The following is a 24933-nucleotide window of genomic DNA, read 5'->3' on the forward strand; positions in this document are numbered from 1 at the left end:
ACATAGATGTCTTCACATCTGCCTGCTTGAAAACCATTAACACAGATCTTTAGGATTATATATATATATATATATATATATAATTATTATTTGTATACCTATCACTGTGAATTTGTACACATCTCTTGGTCAAAACGATATTTCATGAAAACCGCACAGCTCTTATATTTCAAATCAGATATAATGTACATATTTTATCTTTGTGGTATTTTTTTCTTCTTCAGATTTTCATCGTTATTTTCTTATATTCTACATTTATTTGTCTTAATTTTTTCAGTAGTTGCTCTTATTTTTAATTCCATGTGCTCTTATGTTTATGTTATACTCCAATACATATAGATTATCAAGGCCTTTATTGTGAAGTCCGGCAACAAGCCACCGCCGGAAGTGTTTGTTGTTACTCCTTACGCTCATGCTGCCACTACAACCGACCGCGCGCTGTGTTGGCTAGCAAGCGAGGCAGAGGCTAGACAGAAATGGCGGTGACTGCAAGGCGAGCAGCATGAAGTGCTGATGCATTACATGGATCAAAGCCTACGACTGCCAGGACAACGTTGGGGAAATGACAATGGCGTCGAAGTAGGACACCTTGTGTAACGGTCATTACAAACCCGCAACACCTTCCCGGGAGAGTTTTCATCTTGTCAGCGGAGGAGAATCTCACCGGGAGCATGGCTTCTTACAGCAACCAGGTAGTTAAGCTAGCTGGCTAATGTTAGCCTGCTGAACAACTCCCGCTGCACGCGTTATTTATAGACTCGCGAACGCCCCTCAGCCGAACAACCGCCTGACCTAAAATAGTGTTATACTTCAGCAGCGATTTAGTTCGATACCAGTTGTAATTTAAAAAAAAAACGGTAGTCGTGCTCGTCATTGAAAATGCAGGAGCTGAAAAGTGCTTGCTAATGCCCCCCTAAGCCTCATTGAAACTCCACCAGCATGGCAACGGTAGCTAACAGGCCTCGGCCCCTCCATTCAAATGAGACGGCGGCACCGTGTGCAGACGTCTTTAAGGATATGACAGCCACGTTTCGCCAAATCACGTGGACGCGTGCTTACTCTAATGCTCGTGACACTTAAGTGCAATATCTCATAAGTGACCAGTGTTATTTTTTCCAAGGGAAAAGCGACAAAGTGAAAAACTGCTGCGTGTATGAATGGCCCACCTGTTCAGGCCTTCGCCGAGCGCACATTTTCATAACTGTTAATAACTTGACGTTTTGTTTTTGGCACTTTGGGGGGGGGGAAATTACGTGTTTGTGGACCGTTCTGTGCGTTTCTAAGCAACCGTGAGCCAGGCGACTTAATGTCCCGCTGTTGCAGTGCAGCGTTTAGCAAGCTAACAGCTTTGCACAGATGGTGTGGTTCCACTCTGCAGTCAGCACGCTAGCTTGTTAGCTAAATTCAAATGCGACAGTGTGGGCCCTTGCGAAGATCTATAGGATATGTAAACGACTAAAAGACGGGTTGCAGCTCACACAGTGTGTAACGAGTGGGCTGTTACACTGCCAGTGTCCGTACAATGTGGATTGCATTTAATGTGCCATTTTTTTGTGCCATTTCTGAGGAAGTGCACGTTAGCGATAACGGGCGAAGGCCCGTTTGTCGTACAGCTAAGCATGCAGACATGCCAGGTCTGAAGTTTCTAATAATTTAGTGAATTAAACTTTAACTTGAGACAACATTTAAAGAATGAGATTACATTTTAGACTAGTGATGCATGTTCCCCTGGCGACAAACTCTGACTGGCAAGAAGCGGAATACAACTAACGATTATAGAAAGGGAAACCTGTCCATGCTTTCACGCTTCTTCCTGGTGCTAACGTTAAGTGTTTCTATTGGTTTACCGATCAACTAAATTAAAGCTTCAGGAGTAAACCTGTTTTCGCTTTTTTCAAACCCAGTTGTAAGCTCTTCTGTCTGCCCAGTAAAGTGAACCATCATACATGTACCCACGTTGAGTTATCCCTCCACAATGGGCAATTTATTATCACATGTCAACAAAAAAGACGATAAAAGAATTGCTGATGCGTTGATTTGATCTGTGAGAAATAAGTACAAGGCAAAAAATCTTCCGCAGCGTAACATTATAACCAATATCAAGACAACCAGATTCAAGTGAAAGTAAAGTTGATAAACAGGTGGTGCAACCAAATAATCACAAGCAGACACCAGCAGCAAAAAGGGCAACGCTCTCATGAGTATAGAATTTACAAAACAGGTAATTTTGAAAATGCGTCTAAATATTGCAACATTTTTCCTGACATTTAAGGCCAATGCAAGATTTAAATAATCGAATAAATATCCTATCCTTTAAAAAACTGTTAATGTCACGTTTAAACATGGGTTATTTGTGTAATTTGTGGTGAACCATCGTAGATGACGGTATGGATGTTGGGCTTTCATAAAGTTGTCTTCACCAACTAAGGAGAAACCTACTTAAATAGATGGATGTTTTATCCACCTCCAGGGGAAATTTGGTTGTAGCAGCAAGCACGGTTACAGATTAAACATAACATTTTAATATTAAGTATGACACTTTTTTTTCAGACATACCCCTTTAGCTGTGTTGATTGTAGTGTCACCCAGTGGAATGGTGCGACTCTGAGGCGCTTCTGTAACTTTAAACTATTACTGCAACATCCTCGTTATATTCTGTCTATTTAGTTCAGCTCAATGTTCCTCGAGAGCTTAAATCTGTGAGTGGGATAGTAATCCTCACCAGCTTCTTTAGAGAAAACTACACAATTAAAAAAAAAAATCAGACTAGCATACTAGTTGCCCAATGTTTTTCGAATTCAAAAGCACTATGCTACTTTAATCCACATTGAAATATCTCAACAACTATTGATTGTTTTGTCATTAAATCATATCCTTATCCCATAGTATAAAACATAGTAGTCACATTGCCACCTTTTTCAGCAAACATTATCAATAAGATTAGTAAAATCCATAAAGGAATTTCCATCAGCTTCAGCTGTAAATAGTAAATTAAGTGCATTTATATACCACCTTTCTAGCTTTCCAGACAAAGTGCCTTACATCATCCATTCACACACCCATGCTTACAGCAATTGTGGCTGTAATTTAACTTTAGCATGTACCAATAGAACATCACACTAACATCATAAATGTTAACATTTTATTTCTATTAGTAGCATGCTATGACTTGTATATACACCTATTACAGTACACAATAAGATCTGCAACTAACATTTAGAGTTTAGTCCTGATTAATTAATCGGTCTATAAAATATAAAAACATCTCCAGAGTCCCAAAATGGGGTCTTCAAATGTATTGTTCTGTCTGATCAACTGCTCAAAACTCACAGATATTCAGTTGAGGTGAAACAAAAGTTTAACTTTCTTTGTTGCAGTCCTAATAGTTCTCAGGATAATTAACATCAAGTAATTGCGGATTGAAATTGTAATTCCAATATCATCACTTAAACCTAGTATCTGAATGTTCAAAATAACGTAATCAATTCAGATGATTTAAATGGTTCCATTATGGCTTATTGCTACAATATATCAATAAATGATGGTGTGACCACATTGTTGGATGGCTGAGCGGTTACTTTCGTCTGAAAGCACCTGTCGTCAGTATAAATGACGAGGATTAATTTCTTCCAGTCACTCCTCTCTATTTCATGCTTAGTAATTATACGTTACCCTATTACGACTTCACACCAATATGCAGGCGCAGGCATGCTCAGGAGATTTATTGAAAAATACTCTGACCTTATTTGTAGTGGCGCTGCAGCATTTTAATGCTGAGCCAACTTGTCCATTAATAACTCTGCTTTCAATTTAAGAGAACAAGCACAGTAGTGCTGGACGGATCCTCCTGTTGCCACACGGTCTTATGGCCGGGTTATACTAAAATAGAAGTGGTTTGTTTGATTTGTAGTCCGACCACTTCGGAAATCAAAAGTATTAATACTGATTTATCAGTTTAATTTGATGGTATTTATAATTTCCTAAATAAATAAAAACACCTGTGATGGGATGTAGATAACAAGTGCATCAGGTTTAAAGTAGAAGTTGAATTGGCATTATTGTCAAGATTTATGATTTTACATTTACATTGTGACTTTTGTGTTCTTTGAGTCAGTTTTAGGTGATTCTGTTTGACTGACTGATTTTGAGTGACTCAAATCTCTAGATATTTAGTTTTAGTCGTAAAACCTGAAGTACAATTAATGATGTTCCCTGGAATACCAGAATATATCTCTGGTCACCTGCTGTGTCGCTGCATTTTAAACTTGTAGACATCGTATCACTTAAAGTCATTAAGTAGTAGAAAAGCGTATGACCATCATATTCTAATACTATAATTGTATCCAGCCCTCTTTATTATTCTTGGATCTTCCTCTTGCCCTGTGTGCGTGTAGTCGTCACTAAACTATTGAAATCATACACATGGCTAATTTGTTGTAATCCTCAGTCCAAACGATCAGCAAGGGAAGCTTAGTCTGGTATGTGTGGCACGCCTGCAGAAAGAAGCGGCGGTACATTCTTTCTGTTGTGATTGTATTAGCCATCCTGTGGCCGTTGGACTACGGCTGGCTGTTTGTCACTTGTAGTGCCATTTCAGCAATGTGGGCCCTCGCATTGGGCCTCGTCTGCAAAGCGTTGCATATGCTTGAGCTGCACTTTCTTTTCTATGGGACACTGGTGATTGCACATAGGATTAACAACATGGCTAGTGAGTTCATTTCACCTTTTTGTTGTAGCTTTGGGTTTTGCTCTGCACATGTGGACACTTGGGTGGCACTGTGTAGTGTTTCCCTTAAGTTCAGACAACATAGGGAAATATTATGTTTTTACCACAATCATCTTAAGTGTCTTTTTTTTTTTTTTTTTTACAAGACGTTTTTCTTTTTTTACATGACGTTCCCTGCTAATGAGGCTTCTTTTTTTTCCTGAATCATTTGTTTGCGTTTTCTTTATGTATGTGATTTTTCCTGTGGTATTGTTTCAGTATCAATACATAGATATTTAGGCAGACTATCGAAGTGATTCTAATTCAATACCACCGTAAAGAGCAAAAGACCAAATCGATCAACTTCCATGCTGCTTTTAAAAAAAAGGTTCTATAAATACCGACTGATCTGTCAAGTTTCTTGACAAATAATACATTTTACAAGGTTACATTTGAGCACATGGTAACTTATAATTGACCCTTTTCTCAATCCAAATCTATTTCCAAAAAGAGCTTAAACGCAAAGTAACCTCTGATTATTAGCTACTTGCTCTACGGCCAACTTCCAGGTTGATTTGTTCACAATGTGGCACTATCGTGGAACATGTGTATCGTCCCCTGAACGACATTCGTCTCAGGCCTGTGGTACTGTAGAAATGCAGGTCACCCCTCTCTCCTAACCAATTTATAGGTTTTTCTCACTTGTACATGTAGTCAAAAGTTCTAGAAGTTTATGGTTAAGTTAAAGTTAACCGTTGAAACCGGTTACAAGCGTATTTACACCCATCTAGCGTGTTTTCGTACGAGGGTACATTGTGTAAACGGCTCAAAAACCTAATTCACTAAAAGCAAAGAGGCCTGGAACCAAATTGTAGCCTTTTTTTGTCCGTGTTTTATGCATGACACTGCGTGACTCGGCACCTGATGTTGTGCTTTACCTTTGCACAAGCTAGCATTTGATGCTTGGCTCGGTGATGATCTAGTAATAGCCTTGTACATATATATCAAGTGACGATGACCTTTGAATCGGTTAGTTATTAAGTGCAAGGCCCTGTCTTTTACCATGTATGTTATTGGACTTTCCCCTCTTTGCTATATATTGACGCATGAGCTAAACTTGTTATATGGACTTTCAGACGATTCAAGATCCGTATTTAGAGCAGGGCAGTAAAAATATTTTTTTAAGAAAAGTGGATTTTCACGACACTGCTCTTCCTTTTAAACTAATGGTTATTTTGATTCCTTCCCACAGTACATCTTTGGGGAATTCAGCCCTGATGAGATCAATCAGTTCTTTGTGACTCCACGATGTTATGTCGAGGTAAGGAGCTGGATTATAATTTGTTTTTACAATAAATCAATATTACGTGGGTGTGTTTGGCCTTTTACAAGAATGTGTGTTTACCTCTAATGGTCACCGGGATCTCCTTTGATAGGAAGCAACAGGGTTCATGGAGACTAATTTATATTTTGACATACTAATAATACACTACATTGTTTCTAAATTGGCCAAACCATGGTATTACAAAAGTACACCATTAAAATGACAATGTTGTTTGGTAATGCTGCTTGTGATTTTTAGATTTCTTTGTCTTATTTCTGTTAACTTCTCTAATTTATATTTTTTGCCTCCACATAGCTTCCTCCGTTCAATGATAAAGCCCCGTGCGTCAGTCAGTCTTCTGGTATGTACATTTCATATACATTAATTTATTAATTGTTCTCTTTTGATGTTTTTTTCACATCAAATGACTATTCTTATGCTCTTAGTTGACATCAGTGTTTTTCAAAGCAGGTCTTGAAAAAAATCAAGTAAGAAAGAAGCCCAGGCTGAATGGACCTGACTAGCTTGTCAGGGAGATGCTTTTTATATATCTTTTTCATCATATACTTTGAATATATTTATACAAACATCATATATTGATTAGAATAGATTACATATCCCATTAGATTTTTTATTATTTTAAGAATGAGTCAGACATTTTCATTCATTAAATTCCGAGCCCCCAATTAAATATTTAAGAGCAGCCACCTGTCTTTGATACCCGTTTGCACATGACATTTGCCTTACCTTAATTTGTATTGATTATTTAGGAACATACTGCACTCCTGCTGTACCTTATATTATGGAGTCAATGGGACTGCAGGTTTGTGGTGAGTTGAGGAGTCTGACACCCTGTGGCTTGACTAGCTGTTGTACGTTTGCTGTAAAACTCAAAATCCAGGTTTCAAAAACTGGTGGCTTTCTAAACTTTGCGCCTGTGTTCTTTCTCTTGCCTGTTGGTATAATCCGTAGAGCTTTGCATGCTCAAGATACTATTAAGTATCTTATCTTCTCTTGCATATTATGCATTTTCACCACTGCAGGGCTCCAAGTTTAATTATTATCGGTTTGAACTTTCATATGATTTAACAATCACAATTTATTTACTAAGGGCATAGTGATGGTTTTATGTGATTGCTAACATGTGTGTACATATTTATCCTTTCATTATTCTGTTTTTTTAATGCTGAACGCATTTTGCAGTCTTGAAGTGCGTTTTCAGTAACACTAACAGAAGATCTTCTAATCCTAGTAGAGAAATTACTGCTGTTTTCATACCCTGTTAACTAGTTAGTGGTGCAACGGATCATTACATTCACAGATCAGCACAAAAGAAAAAAGGGAGCATATATAACTTTTAGAGGTCTCTGATTAAAAACACAAATGGCTGCCAATTCTAATTGCTGGTCATTGATAATCCATATTGGCAGATATGGATCGCATCGTTGTTTGATTATAGCAGCTGGTCTACAAGGCTCCAGAACTTTTTTTTATTTTTGCAACCAGCGATTTATACACGGATTGGTTTACAATGTAACATTATCAGAGACCAGCAACCAGAAAAGCATAAACGCAATCTACTGATTACATATTTTACTGAATATTGTCAGATAATGATATGTAGTCAAACTTTATTTTACACTGGAGACTTACGTTGAACTGTATAATTAATCCGTAGTTCCCACGCATGTCGAACTGTGAGGGGGATCCATACAGAACGACGATGGTTCGTTAAACCACGACTGTTAACCACTGCAAACTGTCAGGGTTTACAGTTTGGGTGACCAGTTGACTGACGTTATGAAAGCCACTTGGATGATTTTTCTGATTTTGCACTAACAAATGTTTCCTGTGTGTTCATCTTTTTCCACTTTGCGCCTCTGCATAATAATTAACTTTTTAAGCTGCCATGCAACACATTTTAACTTAACAATTAAGTTTTGTCATGATATATATTTGTTTGTGTATATTGTTATCCTGCAATTCTTTGAAGTTGGACAAAAATAGAGTTTTCCTAAATAATACAATTTATTAATTTGGGATAAATTGTGACACCAGCGAATGGCTAAATGTGTTCTTATGTATGTTAATCAGATGCCACCATCAGAATACATACACTGTATGGAGTAAGAGGTTCATTTAGATTGATGGTTCATTTACAGATATTTTAAGAAAAGATACATTAGAATGTTGGTAATCCAAAATTAAATGATATGGGACTAATAATCTAGACATTTTTTGTAAACAATTTAATTGATGTTTGAAGGTGGGTATTGCCATACATGAATGTAATGTCTCACTTTAATCTCTATTAATTAAATTAATCTCTATAAGCCTACTCTTTGTTAAATCCGGGTACGGATGTATCTGTCAGCATTATTGGGAACATTTCCATAATAAGGGGTCGGCATATTGTATTTCAAGTGATCTTCGAGAAAACTACACATCTGCTCCTCCACAATTAAAGTTGATATTTATACTTTAACCGTATAGAGTTTACTGATGAGCAATTGATTAGATATAATATGACACAAAATCCTCATTCTTGCATTTTGAATTAATAACAACATTCATATAGCCTTTACCAATTGGTTATAAAAATCACATTTTATGAATGTGATTATGTGGTTTTAGATCGGAACCTTTTATTGAAATTGTTAAAACAGAAATGCTAATAAAATCAGGGCTGGATTAGGAATTCAAACAAGCCCATTGATCATATTTCCCCCTCTGCCTAAGTGTACATGTTAGCAGTGTTCCTGGGATCCACATTAGCCCAGAGGAATGTGGTGTCGTTGAGAATAGACACAACAATAGTCATTTCAGCTAAAATTAGGTTGAGCAGGATTTGTTTATTTTCATCAGAAAGCTCCCACGACCCCTTTTGGGTGATGGCTTGGTTATTTAGATATTTGGATTTAAACTCTTTAGCAGATTAGAATACACATGTTTATATATTTAGGCTGTATTTGAAGACACTTTGTGTTTCTAATTGATTGAAATGTTATCTGCAGCAGAAGACTATCAGCGCATTGAGTTTGGTGTTGACGAGGTGATGGATTCCAAGCCTGTGGGGATGAACGATCCTCTATTCAGGGTGTCAAGCACCCTCAACCCCCAGGCTCCAGAGTTCATCCTGGGCTGCCAGTCGGCCCAGACGGCTCCTCCAGCAGATGATGATGATGATGATGTCCTTGATGAAACCCACTTCAACTCGCTGGATGGCCCTGACTCTGAGGCCTCAGGCCTGGACAATAACCAGTCATGCCAGGATATGGATGGACTCTCTGGCAGCCTGGGACAGCGAGAAAAGAAGAAAAAGAAAAAGCGACCGCCAGGGTATTACAGCTACCTGGACCCGTTAACTGGCAACAGCAGCAACAGTGCAGCAGATGGAACGCTTAGGATGGCACTGGTGAACGGACATGCAATCGGTGGCCCACACCACAGTGCTGACGATATGGACGGTAAGGCATCGTCGGGGCATGAACTTTCCACCCCCGGACCTGTCTCCATGGCAACATCAGCGGCTGCTGTGACAGCAACCAAGTTTGCCCCGACATCCACTGCCAATCAGAGGACTTGTGATAGCCCTGATGACTCTTCTTTGGACTTAACAAGTGGAGCTGCATCTTTATCAGATGGAAACAATGCAAATTCTTCCTCTTCATCCTCCTCTCAAAGCAGAGGGATGACAGAGGGACCGAGGACTGCAGACCAGCAGCCAGATCCTTTGGCTCCACACAGCCCCCGCTCCAAATCCCCTCTTTCTCCTTTAGCTGCTGTGGCCACGCCCTCTGTCGCCACTTCCATAACTACTACTGAACTGGGGGCAAGGGAGTTTGCAGACATTGCGGTAGCCAATGGGTTGGCAGAGTCTGATACTGCTGTAAGTGCAGATGAACACAAAGAAGACTGTGCCAGTGGGGAGCAGGCTCAGCCGGTCTCCCCAGACTCTGCTGCCCAGTCGGTAGTGACGGGGCAGGCCCAATCGCCTGTGATTCCAGCTGCGCCTGCTGCCAACCTCCCCAAATCTTGGGCTAGCCTCTTCCACAAGTCCAAGCCTCTGCCTGGGGGCCCTCAGGCCTTTGTGGAGGTAAAGCACGTTGTGGAAGTTGTGTCTCCAACACTCGCTACGCCAGACAAGCCTGAGAAAGTCGGGGAATTCAAAGACGGCCCTGTCCACGTTTCAGAGGATCCTATGGCCCCTAAACTTGCAGGTATTATATGAAGATGTATTGTATTTCTTTATGAGAAAATAGACCAGTGTACTGGTTTGATGTTTGAGTTGGGAGTGCATTGCTGCTAAATTCTTTCTCTCCACTTGATGGCAATGTTGAGACAAGTGTACCGTTCCTTCACTTTGTGTTCCAATGCGAGTTTAAGGATTTAAACATTTGTTGTTTTAGGAGAGTAGACATGGTAAGTGATTTAACCTATTCTGCTGATTGTCCTTTATCTATATTTGAATGTTACATTTGATCTGCTTAAATTGCTCAATAACTATAACAGGGAAAGTGTATTTGATATGTTGCTCATGTTAAAGATTGAACACTAGATGGCAGCAATACATCCAGAAAAATGTCTGATATTAGGTCATTAGTCACATCTGTGTAGCCAATACTATTGGCATGCCCTGTGAGACTCAAAACTGTAAGATGTTTAAGTCAAACAGAGTGAGACATCATACTCTGTTTCTGCAGCGTAGGAAAATAATAACCTGACACAAACACAACACATGCTGTTCAAACAAAGAGTAAGTGCAACTTCAACATTAGTTAAAGTGAAAAGCAGAATTTCAGCAAAAGAGGCGAAAAGGATTTCTCAAAACATCTGATCAGTTCAAGTTGGACAATAAACTTAAGGCCAAACAATTGTTTGCCTGTGGAGAAAAATCAGTTGGAGTGAACATACAAACGAGCACAGTGGAGTGTGATTTGAGATCACTTTGAAATTCATTTATTTAAGAACGGCTGTCCACTTCATTCAGAAGTGTTGTTTCTCAAAAGCACTGCAATACCTGAGATGTGTTTGTTTAGATTAACTCTATACTGCATGTACTTATGCTTTTGTAGTTTGCTGTCCAGTTCTCTCAGAAGGGGAAGACCGCATTTGTGTCAGTCTACCCTAATTCCATTTTGAACTTTCAGCACGCTGTCGTTCTTCTAAGGTGGTCAGCCCTTGTTGAGTGTAATCTGATACACAAAGTATTATTTTCACTCTTTACGGTTCCCTTTTGAGAAAACCGTACGGCAGCAGAACATGATTTTCTTATCTTGACGGCCATCGGCGTCAATACCAGCTTTTTTAAAATTTATTTTTTAAGACTGCTCGAATGACATTTAAAATAATCACTGGGTATGTTTCTTTTCTGTGAGAGTATAGTTCAACATTGTGAGACTGCAGAGAAGCAAATGGAAACTGTTTACCACTGTTTTGAATACTATGCCTGAAGAGCAGTTTTTATTTGAATGTGTTAACTTCATAGTGTTGAGTCTGCTCCAGTGTTGAGCATTGGGCTACATACATTTGGTAAAAGATATACAAGTTTAAACATACTAATTATCATTTTCATAAATGTACTGTATACGTCATTAGATGCATTATTTATGCATCAGTTCTGTTAAACTATGTCCACGTTAACATGGGATCTGTGTAACTGAATGGCAGTCTCCCTTCCTAGGCGTGGTAAAGCAAATTCTTGCTCTTCAGAGAGTCTCTTGTGCTGTTATCACAAGAGGCAAGAATAGAAGAAACATTCGTTCTGTGAAGATGCAATGCACGACTTGTGTTTCAGGAATTATCTGCAATAATATTAACCATCACATTCCTGTTTTAATGACATTGAATGTAACTTTTATGGTTTGTTGGAGTTGTACAGGGCAACGTGTTTAAGAACATTGTGTCTGTTTGAATCCGCAGAACTTATTGAGAATGTGAAGTTGATACATAAACCAGTGTCTTTGCAGCCGAGAGGACTGATCAACAAGGGAAACTGGTGCTATATCAACGCTGTATCCTTTCACTCTGCTTTTTGCTGCCCTCAACACTGTGCTTACACATGTTTGGCTGTTGGTATGATAAGTGGCTCTTGTATTAGTGTTAAGCCAAATGGCACAACGTCAAAATAGTGGCACCTCCTTGGCAAGCTTGCATGCAGTTTAACATTAATGAGCCATTGTGAGATGATGCTTCTCTTTTTCTGACACTTGCTGAGCAGTGCGATTTAGCCGTTCAATGTTACTACAAAACACCGATGGTTTCATCCATTTAAAAATATTACAGCAGCTTTTTGTAACTTTTCCAACACGCTGTTTGCCACCCTGACTCTGAACACTCAGACCCTACAGGCCCTGATTGCGTGCCCTCCCATGTATCACCTGTTGAAGTCCATTCCTCTGCATAATGAAACGCAGAGACCGTGTACCTCCACACCCATGATGGACAACTTGTAAGTAGCTTTTCTGCAAGCTGATATCAAACTGCTAACATTTGTTTTGCTCGGAAACATCACCACCGTTTCTGTGTCTGACAGTGTTCGGCTGGTGAACGAGTTCAACAACATGCCTGTGCCATCGAAACCCAAACAGCAAGGTAAGACTTAATGTAACCATCTCAGAGACATTTGCTATCATTTTCTGTCTGCGGTGCTGGTGTGTGATTTTGTAATTGTTTCCACAGCTGTTGGTGATAAGACGATGAAAGACATTAGGCCCGGTGTTCCTTTTGAACCGACCTACATTTACAGACTCCTCACTCTCATCAAGTCAAGTCTTTCTGAGAAGGTAAACTGAGCCGCCTCTGGATCAAATGCATATTCACTGCAAAGCAATGCATCAAAGTGCTTTTTAATGATCACATTCTTTGAATAAGTTTCCTCTTGAACATACAGTGCTTGTAGTGAATGTCCTTATTTTGTCCTTTTGTATTTACGTTTTCAGCTCAGAATTTGACAACTCTCCTAAATCAACGCAGTTCATGCTTTAAAACATGCTGAGTAACTTATGATTCGGTTTTAATGAATGAAATGACATAAACACTCAGAATGAGATGCTTATTTTTTTTAATGAGGCTTACACCTGTCTGGTCTCTTTTCAAACATGCGTATCTCTGTTTACCTCAATGAATGTTGGTGTTTGCACATTCATGCTTGCACCAGTGTTTTAGTAGTGTTTTAATTGCTGCTGATTTCCTGACTCTCCACTCGTAGGGTCGACAAGAGGATGCGGAGGAGTATCTTGGCTTCACGCTCAACGGACTGCATGAGGAGATGCTGGCTTTGAGAAAACTAATCTCGCCTCAGGAAGAGAGTAAGCATCTTTTACTACTTCTGTATCACACACAAAATCAAACTACAACGAAGCAGATCAAGCATTTATTGTGTTTTTAAGTTTTGTGCGCTATTTGTTTTTCTATAAAAAAATATCACGACCAGCTTGGTAGCATGAGTCCCAATGTTATATTTATTGAATTAAAAAGATACTGGTCTTAACTGACAAATCTAACATTAAATATACACACAAATCCAAAATTCAGCTTAAATACTGGTTTAAATGAAGCTTCTATTTTCTTGTCGTCATATCAGTGGAAGTTCTATTGAATTTCTTGCAACTTGTAAACTGACAGACAATTCGGATGAGAAGTTATTTTTACTGACTAAAAGGTCGTTGGACAAACCTTGCTTGTGTGACCTCTAAAGTGTATTTTCTTTGTACTGTTTTTTTACCAGAAGCTCCAACACCCAATGGGCCAGAGTCTCAGCCAGGTGTGGTGAACGATGTTGCAGATAAGGAGGAAGAAGGTAGTGAGGATGAGTGGGAGCAAGTTGGCCCCAGAAATAAGACTTCCATCACTCGCCAAGCTGACTTTGTCCGCACACCCATTACTGACATATTTGGTGGGCACATCAGGTACGTTTACAGAGCGCTGTGAAGTAGTCTTGTATGTGAAGTGGACATAATGAGGCCGGTGTAGAGGAAGACATTCTGATGGATGGTGAACAAGAGGACTGTTTAAGTTTTTCTCTTAAGTTCACAGTGCTCCACAGTTCTGCATTCAACTTGCATGTTCCCTGTACAATAGTCTCGGTATGCTGTTGAAGGGTTTGTAGGTCGACACGTGCACTTTTCATTTAAATACACGTTTTCTTAATTTTTTTTTCTCTTTAACCAATCTACCTCAGGATATGTTCAATAACCGTTTTAGATTTTAATCCCCTTTTATATTTTTAGGAATGTAACTGGCTTTTTATCAGGTCCCCTACCTGGGTTTCATCAGAAAAGCATAAAGGCACGCGTAGCATCCAGTTGAACATCAGCCAAAACACTTTATTTTCATCTAGCGTTCTCTGCCGTACCCATTTTCTCACCATAACCTCAAGAAAAATAAATTAATTTAATGTAATAAGTAGGGCTGTGAAACGATTAAAATTTTTAGTCGGATTAATCACAGGTTTTTGTGGATTAATCATGATTAATCACATATTACCGATATTCTCGGTATATTTTGTGAGAACATAGAGATTTATGACAAAAGACGGAAATATACATTTATACATTCTTCTATACAATGGTGCTGCAACTCAGCAGTTATTTAGCAGTTTTCTTCCATATGGAACATTAATACATCTTCATCCTAAACAGAATGTTTAACCCTCCTGTTACCTTTCGGGTCAATTTGACCCCATTCAATGTTTAATGTCGGTGTTCTTTGGGGTCAATTTGACCCCAGGCTGTTTTTCACTGTCAAACATATCAGAAATATCAACTTTTTTATTTATTTAAAGGGCTATTTAGGTAGTCAACAAACAAACATAAAGTACCTCACACTTAAACTTGGGAAGCAATATTAATTCTAATAATTTTCTGGAGGTTTTAATTGCTGGGGTCAAATTGACCCGAGGGTAAAATATGTTAGTAAATGTAAAGGTAACAGGAGGGTTAAACAGAGCATTTTTCTCTTGTTTGTCAACCATTAACTCCACCATGATACAATCTAAAGGCCTCTAGTCTTCCTCTAGCAGCTGCTGAGGCAAACTGACTGTGGGTTTTCTTCATGAACTGGGCCGTGATGAAAGGGACGGCGGGGACACCGCTGCAAAGCTGAAACCTCACCGGCCCGGACAGGTGGACAGATTGACAAGTGACTTTTTTTCTCAGTCGATGCGCGCATGGAGCTCTGTGGCGCGAGACGGAGATCGATAAGTGTTAACGCAACGCGAAGAGACAGAAATGACATGCTGCTGTGGAGATACGATCAACAACAGACGTTTAGTTTGATAAAAGAACAAAGACGTGCTATAGAGAACATGTCAGGGGGCGGGCCAATCTCTTTAATGTCATGCGATCTACCGACACTACGCGCGATCGACTGGCAGGTCGCGATCGACGTGTTGAGACCCTGATCTACAGGAAGTAGAAGTCGTAACAAGGTTTCCGGAGGTGAACCTGCGGAAGGATCATTACCGATGAACAGACCATCTGCATGAGAGCGGACAGAGTTCAGATTGAAGTGGTGTATTGGAAGCTCATTTTGCAAGTGACTTTTTTTTCGTCCCGACGACCAACAACAGACGGATTGGAAGCTCATTCTGCGCATGCGCTAAATGCGTTAAAAAAAAAACTAGTTAAACCTGTAATTGGATTAACTGAGTTAACGCGTTATTTTTCACAGCACTAGTAATAAGCAATGGGACAACATGATTAACATAAATAATTTGTTTGTAAACTGACTAACGGAGCGGAGCCCGTGTAGTTTGCCCGATCGTGCACAATTTACTGCCGAGTCGGGAAATATAGGAGATCAAATTGAGGAGAGGAGGGAGGGGGGAGATGTGTAATAGACACATTGTGTTTGTTTACGACAAGATTCTTGTGTTTTATGGCCAGATTACATTTATAACTGTGCCAATATTGCAATTTTTTTTGATCTGATCTGAAGAGAAGAGGTGAGCCAAGAAACAGACGAGGCAACGGGTAAACAGTCTTTTTATGTTCCCTTGTGAGCGGCTGCTGATTTTAGTGAGACATCTAGTGGTAGGGACTCCACCTGATATGTTTACACTGGCACAACCCTCAACGGTTTCACAAACCCATCTGAGCACTGGCATAATACACAAGTTATGAGTGATAGAGCTGCATACATTGACAAATGAGAAGTGGGTCAGTTCATATCTTCAGTCGTTCCAGTATAACGTGAGCTCAGAGCCTGCCAGTGATGGGCTTTCATTTATTATTTTCAAGTCTGTGCTTTTTAAATTGACAGGGAAAGAACACACTAATGCTCTATTTCTATTGTCTTAAGAAGCTGCATACATTATTTTTAAATTGGTTGTGTAAAACTATGTCCACGTTAACATGGGAGCTGTGTTAATGAATGACAGTCTTCCTTCCTAGGCGTGGTACAGCAAGTTCTCTCTTTTATTCAGTCACTTGTGTTGTCACATGAGGCAAGAATAGAAGAAGAAACATTTGTTTTGTGAATGCAGTAGATGTTGAGAAGTAAACTGGGACCAAAGCCCGAGCAACAGAATGGCCAAGTCTATATCACGATGTTAATGACTCGGAAGTATGCGCAAACAAAACAATGCAGATATGGGTTTTCAGCGTTTGTCGGAGTGCGTTTATTTTGTTCATAGTTTCTTTAAATGTCCCAAAAGCGTGATAATTGTTCTGACTTCTGTCCGAGTTAATGCACAAACCTCCGGAAATAATTGTCATCTGTTCACCCTGTGCTTGTTACGCAGCTTCTGATAAAACGTTTTTGACCCGTTCACGGTTGCATCTCTAATCGTTGTGCCACTAGACAGTTTTTCTCTCGCCAGCACCACAGTCCTTCAGAATAACAGTCACTGTGGTCAGAAGTCTGGACAGCGAGACATGGGGCACATATTCACAATCAAAGGTCTTAACTTTCAGACAAACTGGAAAGAACCCGTGCGTGTGTAGCCCGCCTAAATAATATGTTCTGGTCTGGCGTAGTCCTGGTCTACACTGCTGTCTTAAAGGATCATTTTCTCAGAAATGATTTCAACCATAGAAACATGGAACACAGGAGTGTATGTTTACAGAGTGTGGTGTGTACGCCCACTGATCTTGGTCATTACCATCACTGTTACAGTTTAAGAAATTATGTCATGCTTTTAGCAGACAGGGTATAAGATTTAGATTTCTTTTCTTTTCAAATCTTCAGTCAGATGTTGCAAAAGCATATGCTCAAAGTGTTACTTTAATTAAGAAGGGTTGTAAAATCTTCAGTTAAGGAAATACGTGATTATTTTGGTGTTTACTTATTTTCTATTTAATATCTAACATGTTGAGGTTTTTCTTTTTTTTTCCGTCAGATCGGTGGTGTATCAACAAAACTCTAAAGAGTCGGCCACTCTGCAGCCTTTCTTCACCCTGCAGCTGGACATCCAGTCAGAGAAGATCCGCACTGTCCAGGAGGCTCTAGAAACCTTGGTGGCACGAGAGTCGGTCCAGGGCTACACCTCTAAAACCAAGCAGGAGGTATGAATAAAGAACACTGAGTTCATTAGTTTTCGATGCTATTAAATTACCAAAAAAAATTATAAAATGCTCCCTATTTTTGCATACTAGTAGAAATATTTTTTACTATTATCTGTATTACATTTCGGTGTGTGTATTGTTGTACAGCAGATTTTGTATTTGCTGCCAAACAAATGTTTCTCTTCTTAGCATGTGCCCAGATGATGTAACATGTAGATGAATGCAATTGTTGATAAAAAGCATAAATCTAAATTGAGACTTTCTTTTAGGCATTTTTTATTATTTCCTTGGATCAGAATACACTGTACAGTGAGTGAACATTATGTTGCAACAACTGGTGCAGGGAGCATCTGCTCTACAGTGGCATGATGGGCATCTTTCTGGGTTTTTTTGTTTTGTTTCTATAGCAATTAAACCTGTTCTGTCCTTGTGGGTTCAGAGAGACAGTTCATTTTGGTCTCCAGCCCATTTCGTGTCTATTGATTTTTAATAGCCTCAAAACAAAATGATTCAAGAGTCAATACTTTGAAGGGCCCAGCAAGCTGTTGTGGTTCCAACATAATGTTTCCACTTGTTCTGTACTTGTACTGTTTCGTTCTCCTAAATCTACACTTGCAAATAAACTAGGGACTTTTGAAAATGTTTTTTTCTAAATTACCTCTGGCTTTCTGTCTTTATTTTTAGATCGAGATCAGTCGGAGAGTGACTCTGGAAGAGCTGCCCCCGGTACTGGTGCTTCATCTCAAGAGATTTGTTTTTGAAAAGACCGGAGGCTGCCAGAAACTGATCAAGAACATTGATTACCCCATTGACCTGGAAATCAGCAAAGGTATGTGACTTGACCTCTGGACTCGTAGTGCACAGATTATACTGTTAAACACAAAGTTCATGAACAGTGCTCAGTATTTTATATAGAAGTTGATGGTCCAATTTACCTGCACTGACCAAAGATGTTTATGTTGTTGGATCGCGATACTGTTTCTTCATTATCATGGTTTAGGCTTGTGATTATCATCCTTTTTATGATTGTGTACAGAGGTCAATGAAAGCTACCATTTCAAAAAATGAATGAATCAAAAGCAATGTTTCACTGAAGTTTGTTAACTACATTGTTTTTCACCATTTTGTACAAAAGCTGATTTTAAATGATTTGTATTATTCTTTTCAGCCCTATTATTATAATGTTGTACATTGCACTTGCCCAGCAACACAATCTGTATTCAATAATAATTTAAGCATGGCTTTCCAGATCTAATAAGTGGATTTTCCTACTTTTTTTTCTCTCTTTTTTCCTCAGATCTCTTGTCTTCTGGAGTGCGGAGCAAAGTTGTGAAAGGCCAAAGAACTTACAGGCTCTTTGCAGGTGTGTTTAAGTTCTGTTTATGTACTTTCAGTCACATTGGATGTTGTAATTTAGTTTTTCTGACATATTGTCACTGTGGGAATTGTAAGCCCAACATAATGTGGCACAAAACAACAATACCGCCAAGGTTCCCTTCTGAAGATCAATGTTGTTTTTCTTGTATAGTAAGTCTAGGTGCTATCTAAACGGTAGGAGTACAGTTTTTATGTACATTAAATCATGCTCTTGTAGGATGCCAATATAGCCAAAAGTATAAACCTGAAAATGACCAGCCCTTTAAAGAATTTCTGTCCCTTTCTGTCTTGACCCTGAATACATCTGTATAACAGTCCCTTCATTTGACATCAGGAAATACTTTGGGAGCCACTGATATGTTTACACTGGCACAACCCAAAATAATCTGAGCATTGGCATAACACATAGGTTATGATTGATAGAGCTGCATACATTGACAAATGAGAAGTGGGTCAGTTCATATCTTCAGTCGTTCCAGTATAACGTGAGCTCAGAGCCTGCCAGTGATGGGCTTTCATTTATTATTTTCTAGTCTGTGCTTTTTAAATTGATGGGGAAAGAACACACTAATGCTCTATTTCTATTGTCTTAAGAAGTTGCATACATTATTTTTAAATTGGTTTTGTAAAACTATGTCCACGTTAACATGGGAGCTGTGTTAATGAATGACAGTCTTCCTTCCTAGGCGTGGTACAGCAAGTTCTCTCTTTTATTCAGTCACTTGTGTTGTAGTCACATGAGGCAAGAATAGAAGAAGAAACATTTGTTTTGTGAATGCAGTAGATGTTGAGAAGTAAACTGGGACCAAAGCCCGAGCAACAGAATGGCCAAGTCTATATCACGATGTTAATGACTCAGAAGTATGCGCAAACAAAACAATGCAGATATGGGTTTTCAGCGTTTGTCGGAGTGCGTTTATTTTGTTCATAGTTTCTTTGAAATGTCCGAAAAGCGTGTTCATTTTTTATAAATATGAGCAAAATCCCATCTAGCACTTGTTTTTTTTAAATCTATGAAGAAACCTGTAGTCTGACATTTAATGTGGTTCATGGAATCATTCAAATAATGTGAAGTAAGTGGTAGTAGACATTACTTAAGCTACATCAAACATCCAGGGTAAACCTTCAGGACAAACGGCTCATAGTATAAAGTAATGTTATACTACTTTAAACTAATGATAATTAAATATAAAATGTCCCACATTTCTCATGTCTTTTTATTTCCCTTGTCTCTAAACCAGTTGTCTATCACCATGGGAACAGTGCGACTGGCGGTCATTACACCACGGATGTTTTCCACATTGGTCTTAACGGCTGGCTGCGCATTGACGACCAGACAGTGAAGGTCATCTACCAGCACCAGGTGATGAAGCAGATTGGAGAGCGCACCGCCTACCTGCTGTACTACCGCCACGTCGACCTGCTGTAGACGCGCACTCACACGCATCCCGACATACACGCAAGAAAACCCAAATATATTCACAAACGCACACAAAACATACATGCTCTAAATGCACTCGTTGAAAGGACAGTTGACACATGACAAACGCACACTCGCACACTTACACACACACGTACGCACACACACACACACACACACACACACACACAACTAATGAACAGGAACACTGCCCAACTTGTTTTCTTGCAAGATTTCCCTCTTCCCTCCTGTCCCCGCTTCCCTGAGAACCAGCTTTTCCAACACCTTTTTTCCCTTGTCAATTTTTTCTTTTTGGAGGAAGAGACACACGCTGCATTCACAAAGATTTCCCTGTGACTGCGCTCTCTTCTCTGCACCAGTGCTATTTTTCGTTTTGTCCTTTTTTTGTTTTAAAGCAGCGAGGAAAGGACTGTTGAATAGAGAGAGATGGGGTTGGGATTACAGGTTAGGACCTGAGACGCACCTCTGACTGAGCCCACAGCTCGGCTCGGATGGCGAACAGTGGACACACACGCGGGAAGAACTATCTACCACAGGCTGCAAGTGGACCGCAGGGGTAATTTCTATTGTTGGAATGACCTTTTCTAAGGAAATGACCTAAAAAATATCAGTGTTTTGCCTTTTCGTGAAGGACTGTTGGCCGAAAGAATTCGTAGCAGTTTAAAAGCCTATTTGAATTTGCCCTCGTGCATTGAAAAGGCCCAGCACCAGCATTATCACGAGTCTCTCCTCCCAAGGCCAGATTGTCTTCTTTGCCACCAACACAAATTCCTCCTCATCCATTTCCTCACTTTTACGATGCTTTTAAATCTAGAGACAACTAGAGCCATCAACAACAGGAGAGAAGACGGGTGGTACCATGAGAACTGAGCAGCTTCCTTGTTTGAGAGATCATTTTTATGGTATGTTGGTCTAGATTTAGAAAGACTAAATATTGATGCGCTTTAGAATTTAATAACAAATAAACTGTGCACAGAGTATAAACTGATTGATTACAATATGACAGGCAAATTAATATTTTGCAAATATTTAGATTAAAATGTAAAAAAAAAAAAAAAGAACAAATTTAAACATATAAAATCTAACTGACTGAAAACTTGTTTAGGTTCAAAAGGACTCTGCTAGTTTTTAGACTCAGTTATTGCACTGGAGAGTTGGCAAACAATCAATACAGTTCATTGCAAAACCTGCCCTTGTTTACTTTGTACATTTCCTTCTCTATCCATTATTTGTTCTCTCTCTCGTCTAAAGGTTCCACCTGTGTATAGGTGGCTTATCAGTGTAGTTCTGAGCCACACCACCCCTCTTACTCCCAATGTCAGCAGAAGGCGGGGGCTGCCTTAGGTTCAATGTGTGATGTTTGTCCACTCGGTGTACAAGTCTCCCTCATCAGGCACCAACAGCAAGTCTAATGTCTGAAGAGTTGGGGGGGAAAGTACCTGACACCTCAGTATTGACTCTTAGTGGCTCAGCCTTTCCTCCTCCTTGAGGGAAACTGAGTTTTGAGGGGAAGTGGGACTACATCTGTGCTACGCTCTACATAAAACTCCCAGATATGTGCACAAAAAAAGAAAGTGTTTGCTTTTGTTGAAGATGATGGTTTTTTTTGAGGGGGATCATTCATTGATTGTGATTTTGTTTTGAGTTACTAAAAGATGTTAGTTTTTCCTTTTTGTCATTCATCATTTATTGGATGTCCCCATGCTCTCGCTCCTTTAAGAAAAATATGCTTGCATTTGAATTGGTGTTTGAAAAGAAATTACACAGGCGAAAGCACAACAATGAATAAAATTGAACGAGTTCTTTGCTTGATATTTATTTCCCTTTTTTGTCAGTCTCTTTCCACTATTTCTCTTTTTCTTTCTGTTCAAGACCCCATTTAATCCCAACCACCAGTGTCAGTATCTCAGTATTAACACGGAAAAAAATATTATCAGCTCATGTATTTTTAAATGAATTAGGCCGGTGTACTTTGACCTTCACCCACAGAAGTTTTTTTCTCAGTTAATGAAACTAGGCACACGAGACGGTGGATGTCCCACAATTTTCTGCCTCAGATTGAAGAGATGGTGCATAATATGACGACTCTACTCTCATAGCAGAGTGTGTATTTAACTTAATTTAAGAGTATCTTGCAGTACTGGATTGTAAGAACAAAGAGTGATTAGATTGTCTTTCAATATTAAATGACATTTATGGCTGACATGTCCCAAATTATATTTCATTTCACATAAAATGATCTTCTAGACTATGTAATAGATGGTAACATCATTATGTGGTGGTGCAGAGGCTCAATTTAGTTTTTGTTGTTGGTGTCAAAGTCATAAACCTTCCCCAAGTGAACCAAAGGACAACATTAATATAGGCCCCACTGCCTTTCCTTCATGTATTGACACTTTGTTTTGCCTTCTCCAGCCACGGTCTTGTTGCCATGTCCGTGACTCATTCCACACAGGAAACGGAGGCGTTCAGACTGTCAATGTATCTTCTAATTTTCAAATTCCAGTTGTGCTGCTGGCTTTACCGTCATATCTGCACAAATTGTGACATTGTTCATTTGCATATTTTCTTTCCCCTTTTTGATGAATGTTTTGGAATTGAGCCTGTGAACGGACACCTTGAGCTTTCTGTTGTACAATTTTATCTCAGTCTCTCTTGTCAGCAAATGTGCTGGTGAAATGCTTCAATGTCTCTTTTCAGTATGTGCTACTAACACTATTGTCTGCTGGGAATTGTTGGGATATTGACCTGGGAAAAAAAAAATCTATACCGTCTTTTCATTTTAAGCCTCCAGCGTTATATTTTGTTAATTGTTCAAATAAAGGATTGTGCAAAAAGCAGTTTGCTAATGAAGTGCAGTCATAAAACTACTTGGCTTTCTTATAATACAGTAAATACTGAAAACAGCTGCATTCTCTCCACTCTGGATTGGCCTACAGAACAATGTGCACAATAAACCAAAACGATCCACGAGTCTTGGTCTACCACACGCTGTGAACTGGTCTCTGGTTTCTGCATGTCAACATGTCCTATGTGTAGTATGTTGCATCTCCCCCTCCTGTGGTCTAGCTGGCTGCCTCAGTGTCCACTCTGAGCTCGCCTCTGCTTTATTGGGAAGCAGAACCCATCATTGAAAAATGTGCTGTTCTGGTCTTTAGTATTCCTTACTATTTATTCCTTCCTTTAGCTCGGCCGTCCACTGAAATGCGGCTTTGCCCTCAAACTTACAATCAAGTGCAGTATTTTCCTTGTTAATGTCAGAAGGCAGCTACAAGAGATGTTTTATTTTATTTTTTTAACAGGCCCACAGTCTGAAGGGCAAAGTACATGTTTGGACGCCCACAGATGGACCACCTACACACACACACACACACAAGTGTCTCCTTCAACCAAAGTGTGTGTGTGTGTGTTGGCCTTCTACCCACAGGCCTTTGTAAGACTTGAGTAGTTCCATAGCACATTTCAACACAAGCCGGTACATTGTTGAGTGATGACATGTTACAGCATCCACAAGGCAGAGAACAAGGAGCAACACAGATATTACCTTTCTGTAAAATGAGCATGGAGCCTGATGTGTTTTTTTGGGAGATATTCTTACTTATTTTGAGGTTTTAGTGGCAACCTTTCTTGATCCATGAAGGGAGATACAAGATGAATATATTGGGGGGGGTTTTATCACTGAGGAAAACTTGAAATGTGAGTTAACTTTTTAAGGCTTGTGCATGTATTTAAAAGATATTGGAAGGAGAAGGCTATTTAAAAGATATTAGAAGGAAAAGGCTCTCCTTTGTGGAACTGGTCAAACTAAGGAGTCCCATGAAAATATTGCTTTATTTTCAGGGATTGAAAGTGAAAAAAGATCAGGAGCTGCTGTGTTAAGGGGATTTAAAGGCTAACTCATTCCTCTAACTTCCCAGCTCGTACTGTAAATAGCAGTTCCTTTTGTCATGCTGGCTCTGGAGCTTCTTGGTGAACTTTCTGACCTTAAAGCTGGAATGCCTGGCATTTACTCCGTTGGGGCCAGTCCTCCATTCAACATGTTCCCAACCACTAAAGACGCAGTACACATTTCTTTATCCAGCACTCTCGCCTCATTCAACCAGTCTGACCTCCCAGCACCTTCATCCTCGTACGACTGATCTTTGTGCATTTCCCGTTCCACTACGATCCTCCCGCTGGTTTGTTTCTACTATCAGCCTTGTTCAACATATGGTTTTCCCTCTGCATCTTATTTGTGTGTCTTCTTCAGAGATCCACCAGCACTCCAGCTTCTAAGAAAAGTAAACGTGGCAACAAGAGTTTCAAGGACCTCCATGAGCCCCCTGTCCAAATATACAAGTTTTGTGTTTTAAGAAGTTTGTTGGTGGTTCTACTTTAGCTTTAAAAAGAAAAACTAGAGTCACTTGCTCAACGTTCTTTAATATCGAGGTAAACAGGAACCAATGTTTGAGTTGTGTAATCCTTCAGTTTTTTTCAACTGAGACGAATGCAGAGTTGTGAGTTTACATTTGGCCTGGGATGAATAATGTATGTTGATGCAGCTGAGAAAAGAATAACACTTCTGAGAAGAAAAGGCCAC

At 39.5% G+C, this 24933-nt stretch overlaps 1 protein-coding gene and 1 non-coding gene across 5 annotated transcripts; both read left to right on the forward strand.

Annotated features, from left to right (window-relative positions):
- Positions 1–454: 454 nt before the first annotated feature.
- usp10 (ubiquitin specific peptidase 10) lies at positions 455–23224 on the forward strand. 4 transcript variants are annotated; one of them, XM_056412354.1, is made up of 15 exons: positions 455–692; positions 5958–6026; positions 6345–6390; positions 6800–6859; positions 9044–10249; positions 11952–12043; positions 12371–12480; positions 12565–12623; positions 12711–12814; positions 13240–13339; positions 13759–13939; positions 17371–17536; positions 18221–18365; positions 18834–18899; positions 20155–23224. In XM_056412354.1, the coding sequence occupies exons 1-15, from the start codon at positions 672–674 to the stop codon at positions 20340–20342; spliced, it is 2613 nt and encodes an 870-aa protein (XP_056268329.1). In that variant the 5' UTR covers positions 455–671; the 3' UTR covers positions 20343–23224. The 4 variants fall into 4 exon arrangements, with proteins under 4 accessions (XP_056268329.1, XP_056268330.1, XP_056268331.1 ...); XM_056412355.1 differs by having other exon boundaries at positions 9047–10249; XM_056412356.1 differs by lacking the exon at positions 6800–6859.
- Positions 11662–11790, forward strand: LOC130193356 (small nucleolar RNA SNORA24). Its single transcript, XR_008831587.1, has one exon. It is a non-coding gene; the product is annotated as a small nucleolar RNA SNORA24 (small nucleolar RNA).
- Positions 23225–24933: the final 1709 nt, after the last annotated feature.

Source organism: Pseudoliparis swirei, chromosome 4 (genome assembly GCF_029220125.1).
Source record: "Pseudoliparis swirei isolate HS2019 ecotype Mariana Trench chromosome 4, NWPU_hadal_v1, whole genome shotgun sequence".
NCBI classification, from domain to species: Eukaryota; Metazoa; Chordata; class Actinopteri; order Perciformes; family Liparidae; genus Pseudoliparis; species Pseudoliparis swirei.